This window comes from Eptesicus fuscus, chromosome 11, assembly GCF_027574615.1.
Source record: "Eptesicus fuscus isolate TK198812 chromosome 11, DD_ASM_mEF_20220401, whole genome shotgun sequence".
NCBI lineage: Eukaryota > Metazoa > Chordata > Mammalia > Chiroptera > Vespertilionidae > Eptesicus > Eptesicus fuscus.
The window spans coordinates 15,225,580-15,247,994 of NC_072483.1; the positions used below are offsets into that span (position 1 = coordinate 15,225,580).

Consider the following 22,415-nt stretch of genomic DNA (forward strand, 5'->3'; position numbering starts at 1 on the left):
ACGATATAAGGGCATTATAATGCTATAATTCTTACCACCACTTCCAACTCATTTTTAGTTCTATTAATATCTAGGATTTATTTCTATTTTGATGTATTTTTATAATCCTATATAATAAAAGCCTAACATGCAAATCAACCAAACAGTGGAACGCCTGGAGGAATGACTGTTTGCTATGACATGCACTGACCACTAGGGGGCAGACGCTCAACACAAGAGCTGTCCCCAGCTTGCAGGCCCCAGGCCAGCCAAGGCGGGCCATTCCCCACACCCCCAATAGTCCCACTGGTCGCCCCACAGAGAGAGGCAACCAGTGGCGGTGTGGGGGGGAGGGGGGTCTCAGTGGGCAGTGCCAGGCCTGCCAAGGCGGGTGCCAGCAGGGGCCCCCCCCATCACCCTGCCAGTTGCCCCACAGATGGGCCCTAATCGTCAGCCAGGCCTAGGGATCCTACCTGAATTTCATGTACCGGGTACATTTATACATTATACATTTATACATTATAAAGCATATTTATTTTATCTGGAGAATATTTACCACTTGTATTTCTGACCTTCCAGAGACAATTCTTTTTTCTGTTTGATGTAGAGAAAAAAAAAAAAGTGCAACTTAACAATGGGGATATATTCTGAGAAGTTCATTGTTAGGTGATTTCATCTTTATAATCTGTATTTTATCTTTGATTTATTTTAGTATCTTTCCTTTATTACTTACTTATTTATTTAAATTTATTGAGGTGATACTGGTTATTTTTTCTTTATTTTTGATGTGCTACATTTTCACCAAGATGTGCCTGAGTATAATTTCTCCCCCACCCCATCTTTATTGAGGTATAATTAACAAATAAAAATGGTAGATATTCAAGTCACACAATGTGCTGTTTTGATAGATGTATACCATACATTGTGAAATGATTACCACAATCAAGCTAATTCAACATCTATTACCTCACAGTTACTTTTTGTGTGTGTGATGAGAACACTAAGATCTACTCTCTTAGCAACTTTTAATTTTTTAATCTATACATTTCAAATATAGATACATTATCATTAACTACAGCCACATGACGCATGTACATAAGGTCTCCAGAGCTTACTCATCTTCTAACTGAAGGCTTGTGTTCTCTGACCCTCTCCCTTTTACCCCTAAGCCTCAGCCCCTAGGATCACTCTTGTACTCTGTTTCTAAAAGTTCGACATTTTTAGATTCCACATGAAAGATCATGATTTGTCTGTGTCTGGATTATTTCACTTACCATAATGTACTCCAGGTTAATTCTTGGCTATCATGAATAATGCTGCAATGAACATGGGGGGAGGGGCAGATCTCTCTTCAATATAGTGATTTTATTTCAAAACTAGAGGCCCAGTGCAGGAATTTGTGCATAGGTAAGGTCCGGCTGGCCCGGCCCCAATCAGGATGGATTGGGGCTGGGCCTGTTGGGAGGAGGAGATGGTGGGAGGTTGGCCTGCCAGCCTGCCCCAATAAGGGCCAGGCCAACTGGGGGACGGCACTGTGGGTGATTGGCTGGCAGGCCCCGGCCCTGATTGGGATTGAGGGGCCGATTGGGGGTGGGACTGGCCATGGGGAGGGGCTGTGGGCAGTGGGATGGCCAGCTTTGCCCCCGAATGGGGTGGGGGTGCTGATTGGGGGACAGTGGCCTGGGGAGGGGCCCTGGGTGGTTGGCTAGCCTGACTCTGCCCCTGATTGGGGTGGGGGCTGATCAGGAGTGGGCTGGGTGCTGGGAGGGGCTGCAGGCCTATCATGGTGGGGCGGGCTGATCGGGGGCGGGGCTGGCGGGGGGAAGGGAAGGGGCGTTTGGCCTGCTGCCTTGCTCTTGATTGGGGATTGGGGTGGGAGAGTCCGATCAGGGGCAGGCCAGCAGGGAAGAGGGGCTGTAAGGTTGGCTGACCAGCCCCATCCCCTGATCAGACGGGTTTGCTGGCCACAGTGGGCATCATAGCGACCGGTCAGTAAGGTCATTATGGCCCTTATGGTCGCTGGCTTTTTATATATATATATAGATAGATAGAATTATCATATGATCTAGCAATCTCACTTCTGGGTATAATAAAATCACTATCCTGAAGTGTAGATTGATTTTATTTATCTTGCTTAGAACTAATTTGGCTGTCTGAATCTGAGGATTGGTTACTCTCTTCAATTCTTCAAAATTCTCAGTCATTAACTTTTTAAAAAATACATTTTTATTGATTTCAGAGAGGCAGGGAGAGGGAGAGAGAGAGAAAAAAACATTAATGATAAGAGAGAATCATTGATCAGCTGCCGCCTGCATGCCCCACACTGGGGATTGAGTCTGCAATCCAGGCACGTGCCCTGACCAGGAATCAAACGGTGACCTCCTGGTTCATAGGTCAACGCTCAATCACTGAGCCACGTTGGCCAGGCAGTCATTCACTTTTTTAATATTATGTTTACTCCATTCATTCTATTTTCTCTTTGGGGAGCTACACTTAAATGCATGTGGGTTTTATCACCCTTCACCTGAAGTATCTTAAACTTCCTTTCCTATTACCCACATCCTTGGTTCTCTGTAACACATTTTGTGCACTCTTTCAATTCTATCTCCTAATTCACTAATGCTCTCTTCAGTGGTGATAAATACTATCTAACAACTTTTAATTTTATATTATTTATTGGCTGATTACCAATTCTGTAGTCTTTGCAGGACTCATTCTATAGCTTGTTGTTTTTTTCTGACTCTCATATGAAATCATTTCCCCTCTTGTGTTTTAGTGATTTTCTGTTGTAAGTTTACTTTCCTTGGAAATTTATCTGTATGTAACTTTAGAGTGGGTATCTCAAGAGAGGATTTGAGTTGAGTTTTGCCAGATTCCTGGGAGTACTATCAATCTGAGTCTGCATTAAAAAAAAACCAAACACTTTTCATTATTATAAATTCAAATATTCTCAAGCAGTGTAATGTGTCCTCATATACCCATTGCCCAGCTTTAAAAATACTAATATTCTGCCACTCATGTTTTATATATTCCTTCCCCCCCCCCAGTTTCTTCCCTGAAGCATTTAAAAGCATAACTCAGACCATTTAAAAATTTCACGCTGTGGGATTTAGGGGACACACAGAGAGATCCGCATGAGTGTGAGCTTCAGAGAAGACTTTTTTTTTTTCTTTTTTCCCCTGCCAGAGTCAAGGCTGCACTGAGGTCGAATCAGAGCTTATCCCCAGGGCCTCTCTCTGCAGGGCAGGTCTGCCGCCACTGCTCTCAGGAGTCAGCTTTAGGCTGAGGAAGGAAGCGTGCTTTGATCTAGCATCCCACCTGCTCAGGCCCTAGGCTTTCATCTTGTCAACAGTTCAGTTTCTTAAGACTAGGATTCGGGTGAGGTGACCAACTGTCCTCATTCATTCAAGCTTGAGGCGTATCCTAGATGTGGGCCTTTTAGTCCTAAAACTGAGGAAGTCCCAGGCAACTGGGGCAGCTGGTGACCTGGCTCCAGATCACCAGAGACTACCACACATCTCTTGGGAAAATGCTGAATATAGCACTCCCTCCATCCCCTCTAATTCAAGCTTTTATGCTAGCCCTAGCCTCCGAGGAACTGTAATTCAACCATGCATTTAAGAAAAAAAAAAAAATATATATATCTATATACACACACACACACATACACACACACTTCAGAGAGGAAGGGAGAGGGAGAGAGAGACAGAAACATCGATGAGAGAGAATCATTGATCAGCTGCCTCCTGCAAACCCCTGACTGAGGATTGAGCCCACAACCTGGGCATGTGCCCTGATTGGGAATTGAATTGTGACCACCTGGTTCATGGATCAACGCTTATTCACTGAGCCACACAGGCTGGTTGGAATATGTACATTTTTATATTATACTAGATGCCAGTGCATGACATTCGTGCATAGGTAGGGTCTCTAGACCTGGCCGGCGATCAGGTTCCCAGCCTCCCCACCTCCCTGCCTCCTCCTTCTCTAGCTCCCTCAGTGCCCTGCAGTCGCTGCTGGGCACCCGCCATATTCCGTACTGCCCCCAGTGGTCAGCTCATGTCATAGCAAGTGATCAAACTCCCAGTCTCCCTGTTGAACTCCCGATGGGACACTTTGCATATTAGCCTTTTACATATATAGATTCTATAATTTCAGAGGTGGTCTATGAAAGGATTCTGAAATTCTAATTTGAAATATTGCCAGATAAAATCTCTGAAGATTTACTTTTAAAAATTGAGCTCACCTTTAAAATGTATCCTCTGTCACACAAACATCTGGATTTTTGGACTCTGGTGAAAAATGAAAAGACTTGGCTATACAGGGCTAGCCTTCTATGGTGGTATCTGGAATTGATAAGTAATTGTTCCCCTGGGATGGGTTGTGTTCTATCCACTCCTCAAAACTCCCATCACTCGTACAATGTGCACGGCAAGGCCAGCACCCTCCTCTGACTCAGGGCTCATTTGAGTTTGCAGCCCCTGGTCAAGCAATCTACTCACGGATCCTTGGTGACCAAAACAGTGACCGAACAAGGACCTAGTCATCATTCAGCACCCGTGGGTGTTTGTTACACTTTACTTCACAGCTGTGGACAGAGCTGGTTTTGAATGCTGGCTCCATTCCACACTCGCCCCTTTTCAGGGCACCCACTTCCTTGTGGTGAAGGGCGACCACAGTTCCCAAGTTGCAGGGTTGATGTGAGGATAAAACAAGGCTGTGCACATGAAAGACTTTGGCCAGTGCCCAGCGTGGTTCCGCTCTTAATGAAGAGGAGATGTTAGTGTAACATGCATCACTGTCTTTCTGCTTTTGAATTTTTCTGTCACACGGGGTAGCTTTCTGTTTCCGGGGCTGGGGCACTCTGCTGTTCAACTTTGTTTTGACCCACCTATTCCTGACTATGCCATAGTCACACATACACTCTACACTTCAAGTGAGTTGACTGCCTTTTGCAAAATTGAGGGAATGATACAAAAAGAGGTCTCCCCAAGCTTGCATTTTGAGCAATAGGTCTCAAGGAAGAACAGGAAAACCTTACGTGTCTAATAAGCCCACCTATCCCCTGTTCCGGGGGCTGTTCTCCCTCCAGCACCTGTAGTTTCACTCCATCCCAGGATCCCAGGTTTGTCTCTGCTCCTGGCAGCGGAGCGCCACCTGCAGGACGCCGCCCTCACTTCTCTAAACACCCAGTCGCTCCTGTGCCTCTCAGTGCCCTGGCGGAGAACCATCGGCTCCTGGCCATCCCTTTGGGCCTTGCTGGCGCTAACCTGAGGTGCACGGAGGCCATCCGTCAGCGACACTCAAGCGTGCTCCTCCCAGAGGCCATCTGTCTGTAATAGGGACCTGAGGAGCCTCCCCCAAGGCCTTGCCGGTGGGTAGGGCATTCAGACACATCCTTGCAGGTTGCCAGCAGGGATCTTTTGGGGGAGACAGCCCTTTGGGGGACTCACAGAACCTGGCTGTCCATCCTTTTACATAATTACATGACTCTACCACAGCACAGCACGGCTGAGGACACATGGGGACCAGCGTATCTGTTTGGTCCAAGGCTAAGAAAGAAAATGAAAGCGAGTTTTTATTTTAAAAGTTGAGATGTGATCAGCAGAGTGATTGGATGGTCACTTCTTATCATGTTGGTTTCCTTTTAAAAATCTCCACAGTCTATTTATTCTCAGTAGAAACAAGTTCAAACATCTAAGCGTGGCTTTCAAGGTTTCCATTGCCCAGTTCATCCTACAAAACCTGCACTGTCTGTCCCTCATCCTCAGGCCTCCCTCTGTGCCAGCTGAGCCCGTCTCTCCCCACTCGCCTCCTCTGCAGATGCATGCTGTTCCCTCCAGGCGTCTGCTCATGCTTTTCCCTGGAGTTGAAAGACCTTTGACGGTCTGATCAGAGGGAAGGTAGGGGAGGGTGGGGATAAGGGGGAGAGAGCAACCAAAGGACTTGTATGCATGCATATAAGTCTGACCAATGGACACAGACAACAGGGGGGTGAGGGCATGAGTGGGGGGGGGGTTGGGGGGATAATGGGGGAATAGGACACATATGTAATACCTTAATCAATAAAGAAATTTTAAAAAAAGAAAGACGTCATTTTCCCCTTTGCTGGTGAACCCCTTAGGACAGCGGTTCCCAAACTTTGACCAGATTGGAATCACCTGGGGATCTTTAGGAAAACACAAATGCTGGCTCTCATCCCTAGACCTAGTGATTTGTTATGGGTGTGATCTGGGCATCAGCATTTTTAGAGGATTCCCAGGTGACTCTGATGTGCAGCAAAGTCAGAAAGCCATTGTTATAAATAATAAATGCTCTTAAACTTCAATATCTGACTCTCTCACTCTTGTCTTTCCCTTACAGATAAAAACCAACATTTCCAGCTTCACTAAAGCTGGGCTCCACCAGCTGCTCGGTGCGCTAATATGCATGCAGATCGCACCTCGTTCTTATCTGTGATCATATTGATCAGAATCATCCGTTTGCTTCTCTGTCTCCCTACTCGATGCAGTTCATAGAGTGCAGGCACTGTCCCTTGGCATCTAACACAGGGAGTGGCTTGTAGAAGATGCACAATTTAATTTTGCTTTTTTTAAAAAATGAAAGCTTTTTATTGATTTTTTTAGAGAAAAAAGAAGGGAGAGGGAGAGAAACATTGATGTGATAAGGAAAACATTGATAGGCCATCTCCTGCATGTCCCCTAAAGGGGATCAAGCCTGCAACCCCACATGTGCCCTGAACTGTAATTGAACTGGTGACCTCTCAGTGCATGGGACAATGCTCAACAACTGAGCCACACCAGCCAGGGATGCAATATAGTTTTGTGGAACTGAATAGAACTCAGATCCCTGGTGCAATCTGTAAGAACACACATTTTAACTTTGTCGGTCTACAATTTTCTCTTCCTTGCGAAAAATTAGAAGAAGGAAGTCATAGACTAGAACTCAGCATGCTCGAAAAACACAGAAACTGCACCGAAGCCTGATCTCAGGACAGTCTCTGGCTGTTCAAGGAAAGCCATCCTGGAGCAAGTTGACAGATGGCAGAGCATCAGCCACAAAGGAGTGAGAAGCAAGGAACGTGACACGTGACCCTCCAAGCACAGGGCTTCGTACAGCAGATACTCAGTGGATACGCATCAAGTATATACATAACTATTTCCAGTTCGTGGTCAGAGGCAGCACATGATCCTGTTTCCTTGGGTCTGTCTTCCTAACAGGCAGAGTTCCTAGTTCAGGCTGCCTAGATATAAAACTCCCCTTCAGAGTCTGTCACTTGCAATTTTAAACAGGTGAACCCAGTGCAGCCATGGTGGAATTTCCTTGCCCAAGAGTACTTCATCATACCCCTCAGATGTCACCTGGTATGTGGAGAAATGCAGAAGTCATTATCCTGGGAACTATGAATATGCGATTGCAATGATGTAAAACCACTCTATCCTGTTCCTCACCCACAGCCATTATTACCTAAGTAGTTTTCCGTTTGGTACCCATGTCAGTAGTCAACAGAACATTATCTGCCCAAGTTGTTACTGAGAACATTTGTACTTTGCACACACATTGTGTTTTGATCATTAATGGCTCACCCTTCCTACAATTAAGCCTAAATATGTTAAAAAGTTTGAATTTCTAAACTTTTTCCCCCCCGCATTTTCACAGTAGGGAAAATTAGTAATACTCCTGAAATAAGACAGCTAATTATCAAGGACTTTAACTGATTGGCAGCTTCGGTACTGAGAGCCCTGCTGTCCTATTTGTTTTAATTTTGGAGAAATACAAATGATAGTTGCTTTGTATTCCGTAGATTTATTTGAACCCCAAGAACTTGGTGGGTGATCAATTATGTATTTATTCATAAGCATTCTGGTGGCAAACTAATCCAAGTTTAATACATTTTCTCAAAAAAGTTACTCAAGATTAACTACAATTAGAGAGCAGTGAGTGGTGGTTCAGATTGTGCAAAACAGAAACTAAGCATAAATCATTGAAATTAATTATATCTTTTCCAACAACTCTCCAAATTTATTTGCCTAGGGCTTTCTTAAATGACAGCAAACATTTGTTTGTGTTCCTACAGGGAGACAGTGTTGGGGGGCGGCAGCAGGCTGAGATTGCTGCATGTCTGCTGGCATCCACCCTCCCTTCCCCCAGAGTTAAGAAGACTTCTCTTCCACTTGATTTTACCGGCTGTGTGGCCTCCCGCCTGGAGTAAGGTTTCCATCCTATGTGACTAAGCACTGGCTAAAGATCTGTTAGCAGAAGGGATGGCTCAATTGCTGGGAAGTGTTCTTAAAGACATGAACATATCCATCCTCCTCCCTTCTTCTTTCCTGCTGGTTGGAAAGTGAACGTAAGGAATGGTTTTTCAACAGCCATCTTGGACCATGAAGTGACCTTGGGATTGAAAAGCACGGTAGGCAGGGGGACAAGGTCTGAGAAGCTGGCACTGTTCTATCAGCCTGGACCACCTGCCTCTGGACTGTCACGTGTGATAGCAAGAATTTCTGTTCTTACTTGAACCACTGTGCTTGGGTGTTTCTTCCACTCCCATCTGGTGAACCCAATGCCACTGGAATGAACAGGCATGGAAATACAGTCTCGAATTTAAAAACAACTGTGGGCTGGATAATTCAAACTGTGTCATCCATATATGGATAACAACTGCAGGCCATATTGTATTAGGGCTTTAATATAATAGTTCCAGATTCCTCCTGTTCAGATGAGATAAGCACCCAGGTCCTGCTTCTTGTCTCCCATGTAACTGAGGTACGTGATTCAAGAGTCCGTGAGACCTATTTTCCCCTGAAGAAACACAGCCACTGACATGTGACCTGTCCAGGCCTTCCTCCTCCTGCGGGTACAGAGGCTGCTGCACTTGCGGGACATCACTGGAATCAGTGTACAGACTCCTTGACAACTATAGCTGTGAGTCTGTCACATGGCTCTCTCCTCCCTCTGTCGCCTCCAAACTCCAGACTGGGCGCATTGCTACCATGGATGAGATGCTTTATGGTTGGACTAGAGGCCTGATGCATGAAATTCGTGCAAGAATAGGCCTTTCTTCCCCCAGCTACTGGCACCAGCTTCCCTCTGGCCACTGGCAGGCACCCGGGACCTGGGCTTCCCTTGCAGCCCCGGCTTTGTCTGGAAGGTCGTCCAGTCTAATTAGCATATTATGCTTTTATTGTTATAGATGATAAAAGGTTACAAGAATACATTTTGTGTATTAAAGGCAAAATGGACATTGTGCCTCATGATCCAAGTCTCCTCTGTTTGGCTCAACATAGCTCCACCTCACTTCTTAGCCCTCAGGCAGGCCATTTCTCAAAAGTACGGTAGGCTTAAATGACAAACAATGTTTCCTCCTGACACTGCTTCTCTGCTTTTCATTGTCTTTCTACTTCACTCAAGCCAGTGATCTGAATGCCTGAAACTTTAGTTCCCAAGAGTTCCGCTTAGCTAGAGGTAAAACTTTCCTTGAGTCCTTGTTATAATGCAAATATGTGACATGAAAGGGTACCTGTTTAATCCATTACTCCACTGACAGGAGCTAGTTTACCATATTAGCTAAATTAAAACAACCTGGGGAAATTAAATAATGTATGGTCTGTTTAATAAGTGAAAGGGGGGTACTTACTGAGCCCCTATTTACCCCCTGCATAACGCATTAGCACTGGCTAAGGCCACCTGGGAAGGGAAGGAGGGTACCTCAAAGATCCCTTGGAGACAATTCCTGGGGTACGCAGGGGAGCACCAAGACAACTCCACACAGCCAGCCAAAGAAGGCGGGAACCTCAGGGCTTGACCTGTGCATTGTCATGCTCTCCTCTGGTGCTGGGAACCACGTGGGTTCTGTCAGAAGAAAGTAGGCGTGCACTTTCCACCAATGGGGGAGAGTAAACAGGTTTCATTCAGCCATGGGACACTGGGACATTTGCCGACTGGGCTATTGGACAGATTGCTTTTTGTAACTCTTTTAGGTTTAGGAAAAATAACATGTATCCTTCACTTCACGAGTCTGCCATGCACCTTTGTTTTCTTGGACATCCCTTGATTCAACTTGGATTCTTCCTCAAACTCCTCCAAAGACATTTTCTCCTCATTATAGGAATTTTCAAATCCTCTGTCTTCATTTAGGGGATTATTTTTGATGCTATCACTGGCTGATGTTTTTAATATGAGAATGTTATTTGAAGTCCTACTTATCATTTAGTCCTATTTATAATTAGTACTAGGGGACCGGTGCATGAAATTCATGCACTGGGTGTGTGTGTGTGTGTATTTCAGCCCAGCCTGCACCCTCTCCAATCTGGGACATCCCTCTCACAATCCACAACTGCTGGCTCCCAACTGCTTGCTTGCCTGCCTGCCTGCCTGATAGCCCCTAATTGCTTCTGCCTGCCAGCCTGATCACCCCCTAACCACTCCCCTGTCAGCCTGATTGATGTCTGACTGCTCCCCTGCCAGCCCAATTGCCCCTAACTGCCAACCCCTGCTGGCCTGATCATCCCTAACTGCCTTCCCCTGCAGGCCTGGTCACCCCCAACTGTCCTCCCTTGCCAGCCTGGTCGCCCTAACTGCCCTCCCCTGCCAGCCCAATTGCCGCTAACTGCCCTCCCCTTCTGTCCTGGTCACCCCTAACTGCCCTCCCCTGCAGTCCTTGTCCCTCCCAACTGCCCTCCCCTTTAGGCCTAATTGCCCCTAACTGCCCTCCCCTTTAGGCCTGGTCCCCCCAAACTGCCCTCCCCGGTAGCCCTGGCCCCCCCAACTGCCCTCCCCTGCAGGCCTGGTCACCCCCAACTGCCCTCCCCTGCAGTCCTTGTCCCTCCCAACTGCCATCCCCTGCTGGCCTGATTGCCCACCACTGCCCTCCCCTGCCGGCCATCTTGTGGTGGCTATCTCGTGTCCACATGGGGGCGGCCATCTTGTGTGTTGGAGTGATGGTCAATTTGCATATAACCTCTTTATTATAGAGGATAACATATGGTGTGATCTGTTATAATAGTTAACTACCCAGAAAGCAATTAGAAATATGTTGGTTGTGACCATTTGTGTTAATGCTTCTACTAGACTAGGCTAGTCACTTACTTGTTTCTTATTAACATGGATTTCTTGACATTTATTAGGGTGGTTTAAAAAAAACATCTCATTGTATTATTTAACTTATTTTATAAATTTTGAATTTCAATATAGAGCAAATTTAATTAGCAATATCTTGCCTTAGAATCAACTAATAAAATTTTTATTAACATGATTGTTCTTAAATGACAGAAATGCAAACATTCAGATCCACACATTTCCTGATTGTTCTTTGTCAAAGACATTAGCTGATACTTGGTTAGAAGAAGAACATGTTTAGATTTGCTTAGTTGCTATGATTGGAAATATTCTATGGTTACAAAATATTGTGAGGACATGTGGCAACACTTCATCCAGAGAAAATAAGGACATTGGGATTATCAGAGTGCTAAAAAGTATCTTCTCAGTCTTTCTTGTGGAATAAAGATAAATAACCACTGGACATGTGGAGTCTCATTCAGCCTTGAAATGGGTGAACTTTTTTAAAGGTCTGTGACGATCTTATTGATTGGTTAATCCAGGAGCCATTCTCAATGCCATTCGTCCTACTACCTCATGCCACAGAGTGTAGAAAGCAACATTCTTTCCCACCATCCTTTGCAGCTGGGATTGGCCTTATGATGGGTTCTCACCAGTGACATGTAAGGTGGTGTCGTGGGAGTGGTTTCTGGAGGAGTTTTTACTCTTCCTTATACTCTGTGCCTTCAATGTGGATAGGGTGGTAGAAATCAACCTACTATCAGAGGCAACATGCATGAGGACTGAAAGCCAGGGCTTTGATAACATTATTAAGTGGCTGTACCTCCTTTGTTGCCTTCCTCCACACTTTTAATTAAATAAGTTGATTAAGTGACTTTATTACTGTAATAATGGCTAGTTTTGTTGTTGCTATTTGCAGTCACAGCAGTTTATTCACATAGTTCTCCCCCAGCTTAAGGTGCATCTACACTTAGGTGAAGACCAAGCCAGCTATCAGAAATGTGACGAAATTCATGTCCATGAGAGGAATCTAAAGCAGCACGTGCCAAAGCACTTTAGGCGGGGTGGAGGTGTCCACGTGGACTATACAGAATGTGTGACCACGGAACACAGGAAATGTGGCTGGTGCAATTCAAGAAGTAAAGCTTTAATTTTATGTAGTTTTAATTAATTTAAATTAAAACGGAAATAGTTACATGTAGCTACCAGATATAGGGCTCAATAGCACAGATCAAAAGAATGGCTAAACTAGTAAAACAAACAAACAAAACAACAACAAAAAACTACTGAGATGATGCAGTTCTCTGGGAGAAAACTCAGCCTTTACGTTTATGTATGTTGTCTTCCAGGCCCAAGAACTCCTCGTTATGGAGAAATGATGACTCATGGGGGCTTTACACAGCGCAGTGTTTGAAGGCTGTTAAACAATATTTAACTTGCTTATTAGCTAACTATGCAGAACTGATACCAATTTAAGCATTTTACATTGACAACTACAATAAAGGCTGTCTTTCTGGAATAATAATCTTATTGAGACTACGCTCATTCAGCTGTTTGTCAAGTCTTTTGTATTCCCAATTACAAATGAAAGAATAATAATGGTGTGCCCGTCTCATTAAGCTGTGGGAGCATAATAACTCTCTGAGATAAACTGTAAATTACAGTTTGCGAAGACTGCTGGGTAGACTAGAAAATCAGCCGAAAAGTGAAGCAATGTGGCGCTAAGAGCAGTGAGATGCTGAGAATTGGCAGCTGAAGGTCCTGCCTTGAAAAGGCAAGAGTGGGAGACACTGATCATACCAGAACCCAGAAATCCATGGGGCTCTCAAGCCCTAGGACATGGGATTCAAGACTGTCTGCCACACCCCAAAGTGGTTTGCAGAAACGATGCCATCATGCCTTGGTGTCTTACATACAGTGAATAATCAGCATGCTTGCATTCATAGCCCCTTAGAGCCCGAGGAAGAACTAATTCTGCAAGTGTGCCTGGTGGCCCAGCGCTGTTAAAGTTATCACCACACCTATCTCCTGGCAAGGATCTGTCACAGACACCTTCTCCATCACAGTTACTTCTGCTGCTGAAAACAGGTCAGCAAAGTCCCTGTGGCTTCGAACCTGAGCTCCTTCAAGCTAGGGTTATGCATACTTTTAAGAAATAGCTGACAAGCCAAAATCACTTCGGAGACAGGACAATCTATAAACAGGGTTCTAGGGACATGTGGCCCGATGTCCTGTCACCCCCATGTCTGCAGTGCCCGCAGTCACATGGGAGTGGGGCTCAGCTAGTCACATATGGAGCAGGGACAGTGGGGGGCAGGGGCATGAAGGCTCTGCTCTCCGCACCTTTCCTAAATTAAGCTCAATTTTGTAATAACACAGAATGCTTGCATTCATAGCCCCTTCAGAAGTAATAAAGAAAATGAGTTGAAAACTTTGACAAGTCATATGTACTTAATCTCTTTGATTATTTGGTGTAACAATTATCCAATTTAAAAAGCATTTAACTCAAGAAAGCCAGCTCCCCACCCACATTTCTAACAAAGAGTAGTTGCACAAACTAGAGAAACTGGATCGATTCCAAGTTGATGTTTTTCCTCAGAGAACTATTATTTATACTCAGTATTATTCCATGTTGTATTGACAAGTACTTCTCATCCGTTTGCTTTGCAATTCCTTTGCAAACACCTATGTTTCTTCATAGGTTCTGCTTTGATCCACTTATTTTATGGTAGCTTCCAACGTCTAAGAAGATGAAGGTTACCACGTGTGAGAGGTTAAGACCCAGTCTTGATTGTGAAGGCATAGACATGGTCTGTGGGAACACATCTTCTGAAAGAAGATCTCAAGGAGAAAATATCTCAGCTAAAGATGTATCAAGACATAAATTCTTACCTATGATGTGGTTCTGAAATGCAGAATCTACAACTGTATCTTCTTCATCCTCTTGCAGGTTTTCAGTTGTCTCTTTTACCTGCAGCAACAAAAAATTACTCTAAGTTCTATTTATTATGTTAAGTGGATCCTCTGCCATCCCATCCTCAGAATAAAGCCAGAATCTCTAACATGTGAGTATGTTATATATGTGTGTGTGTGTATATATATATATGTGTATATATATATATATATACATATATATATGTATGTATGTATACACACACACACACACACACACACACACACACACACACACACTGAGTGGCCAGATTATTATGATCTCTGAATGCATAATAAGGCCCAGTGCATGAATTTGTGCATGGGTGGGGTCTAGCCAGCCTGGCCAGGGGGAGGGGACATTGGCGGTTGGCCAGCCTGCCTGCTGGTCGAACTCCTGGTCGAGGGGACAATTTACATATTAGCCTTTTATTATATAGGATATACACTGAGTGGCCAGATTATTATGCGTTCAGAGATCATAATCTGGCCACTCAGTGTGTGTGTGTGTGTTTGTATATATATATATATACTAGAGGCCCAGTGCACGAAATTCGTGCACGGAGGGGGATTGTCCCTCAGCCCAGCCTGTACCCTCTCCAATCTGGGACCCCTCAAGAGATGTCCGACTGCCTGTTTAGGCCCGATCCCAGGGATCAGGCCTAAACGGGCAGTCGGGCATCCCTCTCACAATCCAGGACTGCTGGATCCCAACTGCTTGCCTGCCTGCCTTCCTGATTGCCCCTAACCGCTTCTGCCTGCCTCTCACAATCCAGGACTGCTGGCTCCCAACTGCTTGCCTGCCTGCCTTCCTGATTGCCCCTAACCGCTTCTGCCTGCCAGCCTGATCACCCCCTAACCACTCTGCTGCCAGCCTGTTTGCCCCCAACTTCCCTCCTCTGCTGGCCTGGTCATCCCTAACTGCCCTCTCCTGCAGGGTTGATCACCTCCAACTGCCCTCCCTTGCAGGCTTGGTCCCTCTCAACTGCCGTCCCTTGAAGGCCAGGTGCCTCCCAACTGCCCTCTCCTGCTGGCCATCTTGTGGTGGCGATCCTGTGTCCACATGGGGGCAGGATCTTTGACCACATGGGGGCAGCTATATTGTGTGTTGCAGTGATGATCAATCTGCATAGTACTCTTTTATTAGATAGGATAGAGGCCTGGTACAGGGGTGGGGGCCAGCTGGTTTGCCCTGAAGGGTGTCAGTGATCAGGGTGGGGTACCCTTGGGGCGTGGGGTGGCCTGAGCGAGGGGCCTGTGGTGGTTTGCAGGCCGGCCACGCCCCCTGGCAACGCAAGCGAAGGCCCTGGTATCTGGGGTTTATTTTCCTTCTACAATTGAAACTTTGTAGCCTGGAGCGGAGCCAAGCCTGGGGCTCCCTCCGAGGCCTGAAGCCATTTGTGTTGGGGTTATAATTGAAACTTTGTTGCCTTAAGTGGGTGGGCCTGGCCAGGGTGTGCGGAAAGCTTTGCTTCCCCTGTTGCTGGCGGCAATCCTGGCCTGCTCTCTCAAGCTCCATTCTGCCGCCATTTGTTTGAATTTGTTTACCTTCTATAATTGAAACTTTGTAGCTTGAGTGGAGTCTTAGGCCTGCAACGGCTGGCAGAAAGCTTGGCTTCCTCTGTTACCTAGGAAACCTTGCTCTCTGTGGCTGTAGCCATCTTGGTTTGGGTTAATTTACATGCTCGCTCTGATTGGATGGTGGGCGTGGCTTGTGGGCGTGGCTTGTGGGTGTGTCGGAGGTATGGTCAATTTGCATATTAGTCTATTATTATATAGGATATATATATATATATATATTTGTGTGTGTGCATATATATATATATATATGTGCACACACACATATATATGTACACATATATATGTGTGTATACACACACACACACATACACACACACACACACACACACTAGAGGCCCAATGCACGAAATTCGTGCAAGAGTAGGCCTTCCTTCCCCTGGCTGCCAGTACCTGCTTCCCTCTGGCACCCAGAACCCAGGCTTCCCTCTGGCACCTGGGACTTGGGCTTCTGTTACAGCCCCGGCTTTGTCTGGTAGGTCGTCTGGAAGGATGTCCTGAAGGACATCTGGTCTAATTAGCATATTATGCTTTTATTATTATAGGTATTATATATATTCTTTCCCTTCCACTTTTTCCCATTCTATCACTTGGCTTTATTACTAGTACGAGTTTTAATTATAAGAGCATATTTTCCAAAATATAACCACAGCTCTGAAAATGAGGATTTATAGGGCACCTAATTCTACATAAGACTTTGGAGATACCAGCTTTGGTCTTTAATACTTAATAAAGTCAGTAACACAGAGCTGTAAGGAAAAATTAAAGTCTAAGGAAATATAATATTCCTCCAGAGTCAGTGACTTCCACTACAAATTTTAATAAGAGTAAAGAAATATACTTAGATAACCTGACCCTTTCCAAGACTATAACTCTCTAAGAAAATGATATATTTTTTTGTTCTTCCCACAATGAAAGATGAAGTGACTATGACATGTAGTCAGCGAACTAGAGCACCGAGGCATTTATCTAGAGTTCCCAGGTCAAAAACATTTCCCTTATATTTGCACTGGAATATCCAGATGCTGAATGGCATGGGATCAGATGGAACTCTAGAGAGCATCTACTAACACTACAGTCTTTTACAAATGAGGATTCTGAGATCCAGCTAGTTTCCTTAAACATGTTTTAAGTGGCCACACTGGAACTAAAACCCAGGCCCACTGTTTCCCAATCTAGCAGCACCAGTAATAATATCATCTACAACACCAACGATGGTACAAACAGAGAACTACTGAACACTCTATAGCAGGTGCTCTTCACACTCATGCTCTCACAGGCCTCAAAGCAACAGAAGGAGGCAGTGCTACTGTTAGTTCCATTTTAGAGATAAGGACCCTGGAGAAACACACTGAATGAGTGACTGCACAAGTGATGGGACTGAGATGCAAACACAGCAACTCTGGCTTGAGATCGGTGTTTATTTGGGGGTACTGTTTTATTCTCAAATTTCTGTTTGAGTATAGACTTGGCCTCAGTGTCAAGACAGCTTATGGTCTTTGGCAGAATGATCCAAAATAGCTTTTTAAAAATACACCCCAGCCAGTCACCTAGGAAGCCAGAAATAACAAGATGAACTGCGCAATGAGTGCAATGGGGGTCTGCTCAGTCACATAGAAGAGGGTGCCGGTAGATTTGCTCAGGGGCTCCAGTTGAATGCCAAGAAACCCTTAATGTTATATTCATGATGTAGAAAGTCATATGGTTGCATCCTGACCTTGAGCTGAGTTTAGCTTTCTACTTTTTACCTCCTATTTTTCATATTTAATGCAGTAAGAACAATTATTTACATTTTATGGCCACAGTTTTAATGTTAGAATGTAATTGGTGGCTTAATCTGTGCATGCTGGCAGCCAGAAAATGGCAAACTCAAGAGAGGGTGTGGATGGCCACCTGAACCGCACCAGCAGAGCTGTGAGGGTGGAATGTCCAGAGGCCAGGTTTCCTCACTTTCTTTCCCATCCCGTCTGCTCTGCCGGGACTTCCCTGTGTGTTCGCATCTCCAGAGGAAGAATGTGGGGGTAACTGGCTTCCTCCACAGCTGTTTCCAGCAGAGCACATTCAGGGAGGGCAGAGAGGAAAAGTGCTCTGAGCATTACTGAGGCCAGCAGGTTACTTATTTGCCTTCTGAGGTTCACCAAGCTCGTGATCTTTTTGTGACATGGCCACCAAAAGACCCACTGAAGGAGTCCCCAAACACCACAATTAACAATCCAACAAGAACCATCTATCTTTACTTATAGAAACAGCAAGGAAATCAGTATTTTCAGCACATACCAGTTCTTATGGCAATATGCTCCATATTTTCCTCCACCTGGTATGTCATGTTCCTTTAGGTGTTTCTAAAGTGACCCATTTTAAACTTAAAGGGGTGCCCTGCTAACCTACCTGATGTAGTATAGGTGAATCATCTCCATCAGCTTATAAAATCCTAAACCAAATAATCTAATAATTAGAACAAGATCCTCATTTTATAGATTTAAAAAAGGCTCAGAGAGGGCTAGTGATCTGTTCCAGGGCACATAGGATTTCAGTTTTAGCGTGAGCACTCCTTATCCCTGTTCATTGCTGTAACTCAATTTTTCAGCATGCACCATATGGTATCGCCATCCTTTCCAGACCTCCCCAAGAGTTACTATGTTTTTCTTAGTGTCTGGCAGTTAGATATGTAGGCAGCATTCCAGGTATACATAAACCACACTTATTTAAGAGTAGCAAAAATTTCCACGAGTGCGTGGTGTGTGTGTGTGTGTGTGTGTGTGTGTGTGTGTGTGTGTGTGTGTTGTGTGACTGCCCTGCTTTCCTTCCCTACTGACCTTTCTGTGGGACTTACCCATCATCTCTCTCCAAGTACCATATTTAAGAAAGAAAACAAAAGCCACCTCTCAGCTCCTTGTCAGAACCTTCCAGGGCTTTATGTGCTTAACAGCTAATGCTAAATGTGGTCTGTGGGGATTTATCAGAGACACTGGGCTTGCAGACAAGGCCCTAGTCCTTTCAGCTCTCCTGGACTAATGACCCATGAGGAGCAGATGACCCCTGAGAAGGAATTTTGAGTTTGAATCTGATAGATGGAGAATCAACAAAGGGATGTAAAATGGGTGTGTGTCTTAGAATGGCATACCTGTCGACTCTATCCATAACACAGATTTCAATGCAAAGTGGTGAGTGACTAGAAAATTCCATTTGCCTATGACAATAAGGGGCATATTTTGTGTTGGCAGCAGACTCCCCTTGTTAATTACATTTTTTTTTCATAGCCAGAAATTAACATTAACTTTCATTCATGGTCACACAGTACTGGAATTTGATGAGAGGTCATGGGCAGCTTCCTGGGGATAAGGGACTGCCCACTCCAGATTCAAAATTTTTCAGAGACAGACACAAGAGGAACAACTCCACATGGCAAGGCATTGCAAAGATGGGAGTGCTCACATAACCAAGATGTTTGGCTCAGAAAAAAATGGTAGTTGGTGATTTAGAATTTTCTCAGCCATTACTCTACTAGGAACAGATATAAATTGGTAATGTCCCATTTGGTAAGAAGTAGAAGGTGACTCATAGGCAATAACTATGGGATATTTTTGGTTCAGTTTGTTGTCAGTACTTGGGTGTCTTCTAATAGTGCATTTCCAACTCTTTTGGGCTCAGTTGTAGTTAAGAACTGTACCAAATACCAGACTATAGCAGGTAACCATTAAATATCAGGATGCCCATTATAATGTGTTAATCCCCATCATTAGAAAAGGCAAGGAGGAATGAACTTACAAAAGACATGGGGAAAAGGTAGAAAATATACAAACATAATTTCAGAATTAAACCCCAAAATTCCTTCTTTTGGAATTCTGCATATATTTCTTCTCTGAATCATCCCAACACTAATTGTTTCCTAAGAAAATGACATTTGGATGTTAAAGCTCTTTGTAAAGGCAACAACACAATGAAGCTCAGTGAGACAGGAAGTGATCTTTGGAGGCGGAACGCCAGGAAGGTATTGTCTTTAGAAAAGTTAGTCATTTAGACAACTTTGCAGGAGGAGGGCAAATACGCATGCTTCTTATTGGCATCAAAACAGCATTTAGAACAGAACTGTTCCATTAAGTATGTTGAAATTATAACATTTTGCAGAATTTTATATTATAATTTGTATAATTATTGTGCTATTTTATCACCACTAGACATTTTCATGGGATACATTTTGATGTTTTATTAACATGTGCTTTTTTTTTCAGACAATGTGACAGTAGGTGAAGAGAATACTCATAATTTAAATTAAAATACCCATATTAAATTGGCTATCTCTTTCCACTGCATGATGAAGGTACTAGTATACTAGTATGGTCTCATTAATTTTGTTACGATTTTTGCTTTGACCACTGACAGCGAGGAGGCGGGAGCTCCCTTCCTCTGAGACTTCTCGCTTCAGAAAATTATCTAAATCTCCCGGAAGGAAGGACCTGCAACCTGCAGCAAGCAGTGTGCATTTCCTTCTGATTTATTTACTACTGCCGATGCCATCTTTCCCAGGGATGCCTTTTCCCCTCTTATAATGCGTTTATATAATTTAACTAAAAGTACAAAGTAACATGGCCCTTGTCCAAATTACAGAGAAGTTGGAGCTAAGTGGTCTGTGCTAGCATCAATGGGGACATAAGCCTGTAATGAAAGTTTCAAAAAGAGAAAATTCAATTCAGCAAAGCATGAATGGGAGTTTTACATGTTAGACCAGTGGTCGGCAAACCGCGGCTCGCGAGCCACATGCGGCTCTTTGGCCCCTCGAGTGTGGCTCTTCCACAAAATACCACATACCCTAATTAAGTTAATAACAATGTACCTACCTATATAGTTTAAGTTTAAAAAATTTGGCTCTCAAAAGAAATTTCAATTGTTGTACTGTTGATATTTGGCTCTGTTGACTGAGTTTGCCTACCACTGTGTTAGACTATATCTAGCAATCCTGAGAATGAACGTTCAGGTACTAGTGAAGTAAATGGAGGCTGGCTACATCCACAGATTTGTCATATGTATGGAAATAATCCTCTACTATTATCACCGTCAATTAAAATAATTACAATGCCTTAGGATCCTCAAAACTAAATACTACAATCTAGTTTGTAAATGGCAAGGGATGGTGATATTATAAGGTTCTGAAACATTGGTTTTATTCAGAAAATAGTGTGATATATAATGCATATGTGCAGCTATTGTTTCCATCCAAAATTGCTACAAGAAGAATTCTTTGCAGCACACTTTAAAATAAGCAGATTAGCAAGTTTACCTTGAGCCCTAGTGGGGGGAAATGCCCTCAAACTCTGAATTTTAAAAGGTTCATGGGTATTCACATCAATGTGCTGTGGTATTAGAATACATCTTATTTTACATCTAATCTCCTTTCTATATAGGCTGATAACACAGAATAAACAGATTTTCACTGCTATTCTTGTACTAGTCCCAAAGGAGACTATGGCAATGTCATTTCTGAAATTACTAATTTTAGCCCAAACCACACTGATGGTTATGGAGATGAAATGAAAAACGTTGCATTTTACATTTAAAAAAATGACCAGCTGGCCAACTATGCAGGTTAATAATATTCCCCTGTATGGGAAAGCTCCCAGCATGACAATTCATCTTGCAGCTAACTAGAAAAATTAGCATGCCCCTATTGATTATGTATATTGGGGTGGTCAGGGAATCTTTGTACTACACAGAAAATAATAAGACTGTTTCTCGCAGATATTCTGGAATGACCAAAGGATACTTATTACTACCCCGTGAAAGGCTGCAAATGAGAGAGGACAAGCATGGCAAATCACTTTGGCATTAGGAAGCAATGAGAAAGCAAAAATGAAACCGTGAAAGCAAAACAGAGGGTCTTTGTGTTTTTCTAGGGACTTCTGTATAGCGAGTATATACCCTCTGCTGTCAGAACCACATTAAATGGGGCGCAGTTAAACTGAGCGTGCCTGATAAGAGGCTCTGCCGGGCTATCACAGTTTTCCATCAGTTGGATTGAATTTCTGGCATATTGCACATTTCCCCACGTTCCATTCTCTCTCCTTCCTTACAGTGACACTACAAGGTCAGCCTCAGATATGCTTATAACTTGTGGTTTTATAATGCAGGGGGCGTCTACATTTTCAAAGAAGAAATGGTACCAAAGGAGTCAAGAGTAAAAATGGAGAAAAACAGAAAGAAAAGAAAAAAAAAACTTTTGCAAAAAGCATAGTCTGAATATGACTCCAGAGTTTGAAAATAAAAGGCCTTGTATCTCTTTAGAGTCAGAGCTACTATGTGCATTTGCCTCAAATTACAGTATGTCAGTGAAATGCTAAGGAACCCTAAACATCAATTAGTCATTAAACTAATAATTAATAACTAATAATGCCAATCATAGTTACTTCTAAAACCTCATCTATTTTTGAACTACTCTAGAAAAAATGTATAATTACTTCATTATTCAAGTATTCCCTATGAAAATGAGAGCATGTATTATATTTTAAAATCTCTTTTATAAGAGGATAAAAATATACGATATAATCAGTAATTCCATGAAGAGATTTTTTTTGTTTTGTTTAAGTACTTTAAAACTTATGGAACGAAAGAATGAACATCACAAATCAATTATTCAAGAACAGAAAGAACACAAGGACAGTAAGTGCAGCTTCCCTGTGAAAATGTAAAAATGTTATTTAATTCTTTTCATCCTCACCCAAGGACATGCTTTTATTGATTTTAGAGAGAGAGGAAGGGGAAGAGAGAGAGAGAGAGAGAGAGAGAGAGAGAGAGAGAGAGAGAGAGAGAGAGATAGAGAGAAACATTGATGAGAGATAAACAATGTGAGAAACGTCAAACATTGATCGGTTGCA

At 43.6% G+C, this 22,415-nt stretch overlaps 1 protein-coding gene across 1 annotated transcript in view; it reads right to left on the reverse strand.

Annotated features, from left to right (window-relative positions):
• Positions 1-22,415, reverse strand: part of NCKAP5 (NCK associated protein 5) — a 908,330-nt gene that overhangs the window by 41,441 nt on the left and 844,474 nt on the right. Inside the window, exon 13 of the mRNA XM_054722813.1 lies at positions 13,930-14,008. Within this exon, the coding sequence (XP_054578788.1) occupies positions 13,930-14,008 (79 nt within the window). The remainder of the gene's footprint in view (positions 1-13,929; positions 14,009-22,415) is intronic.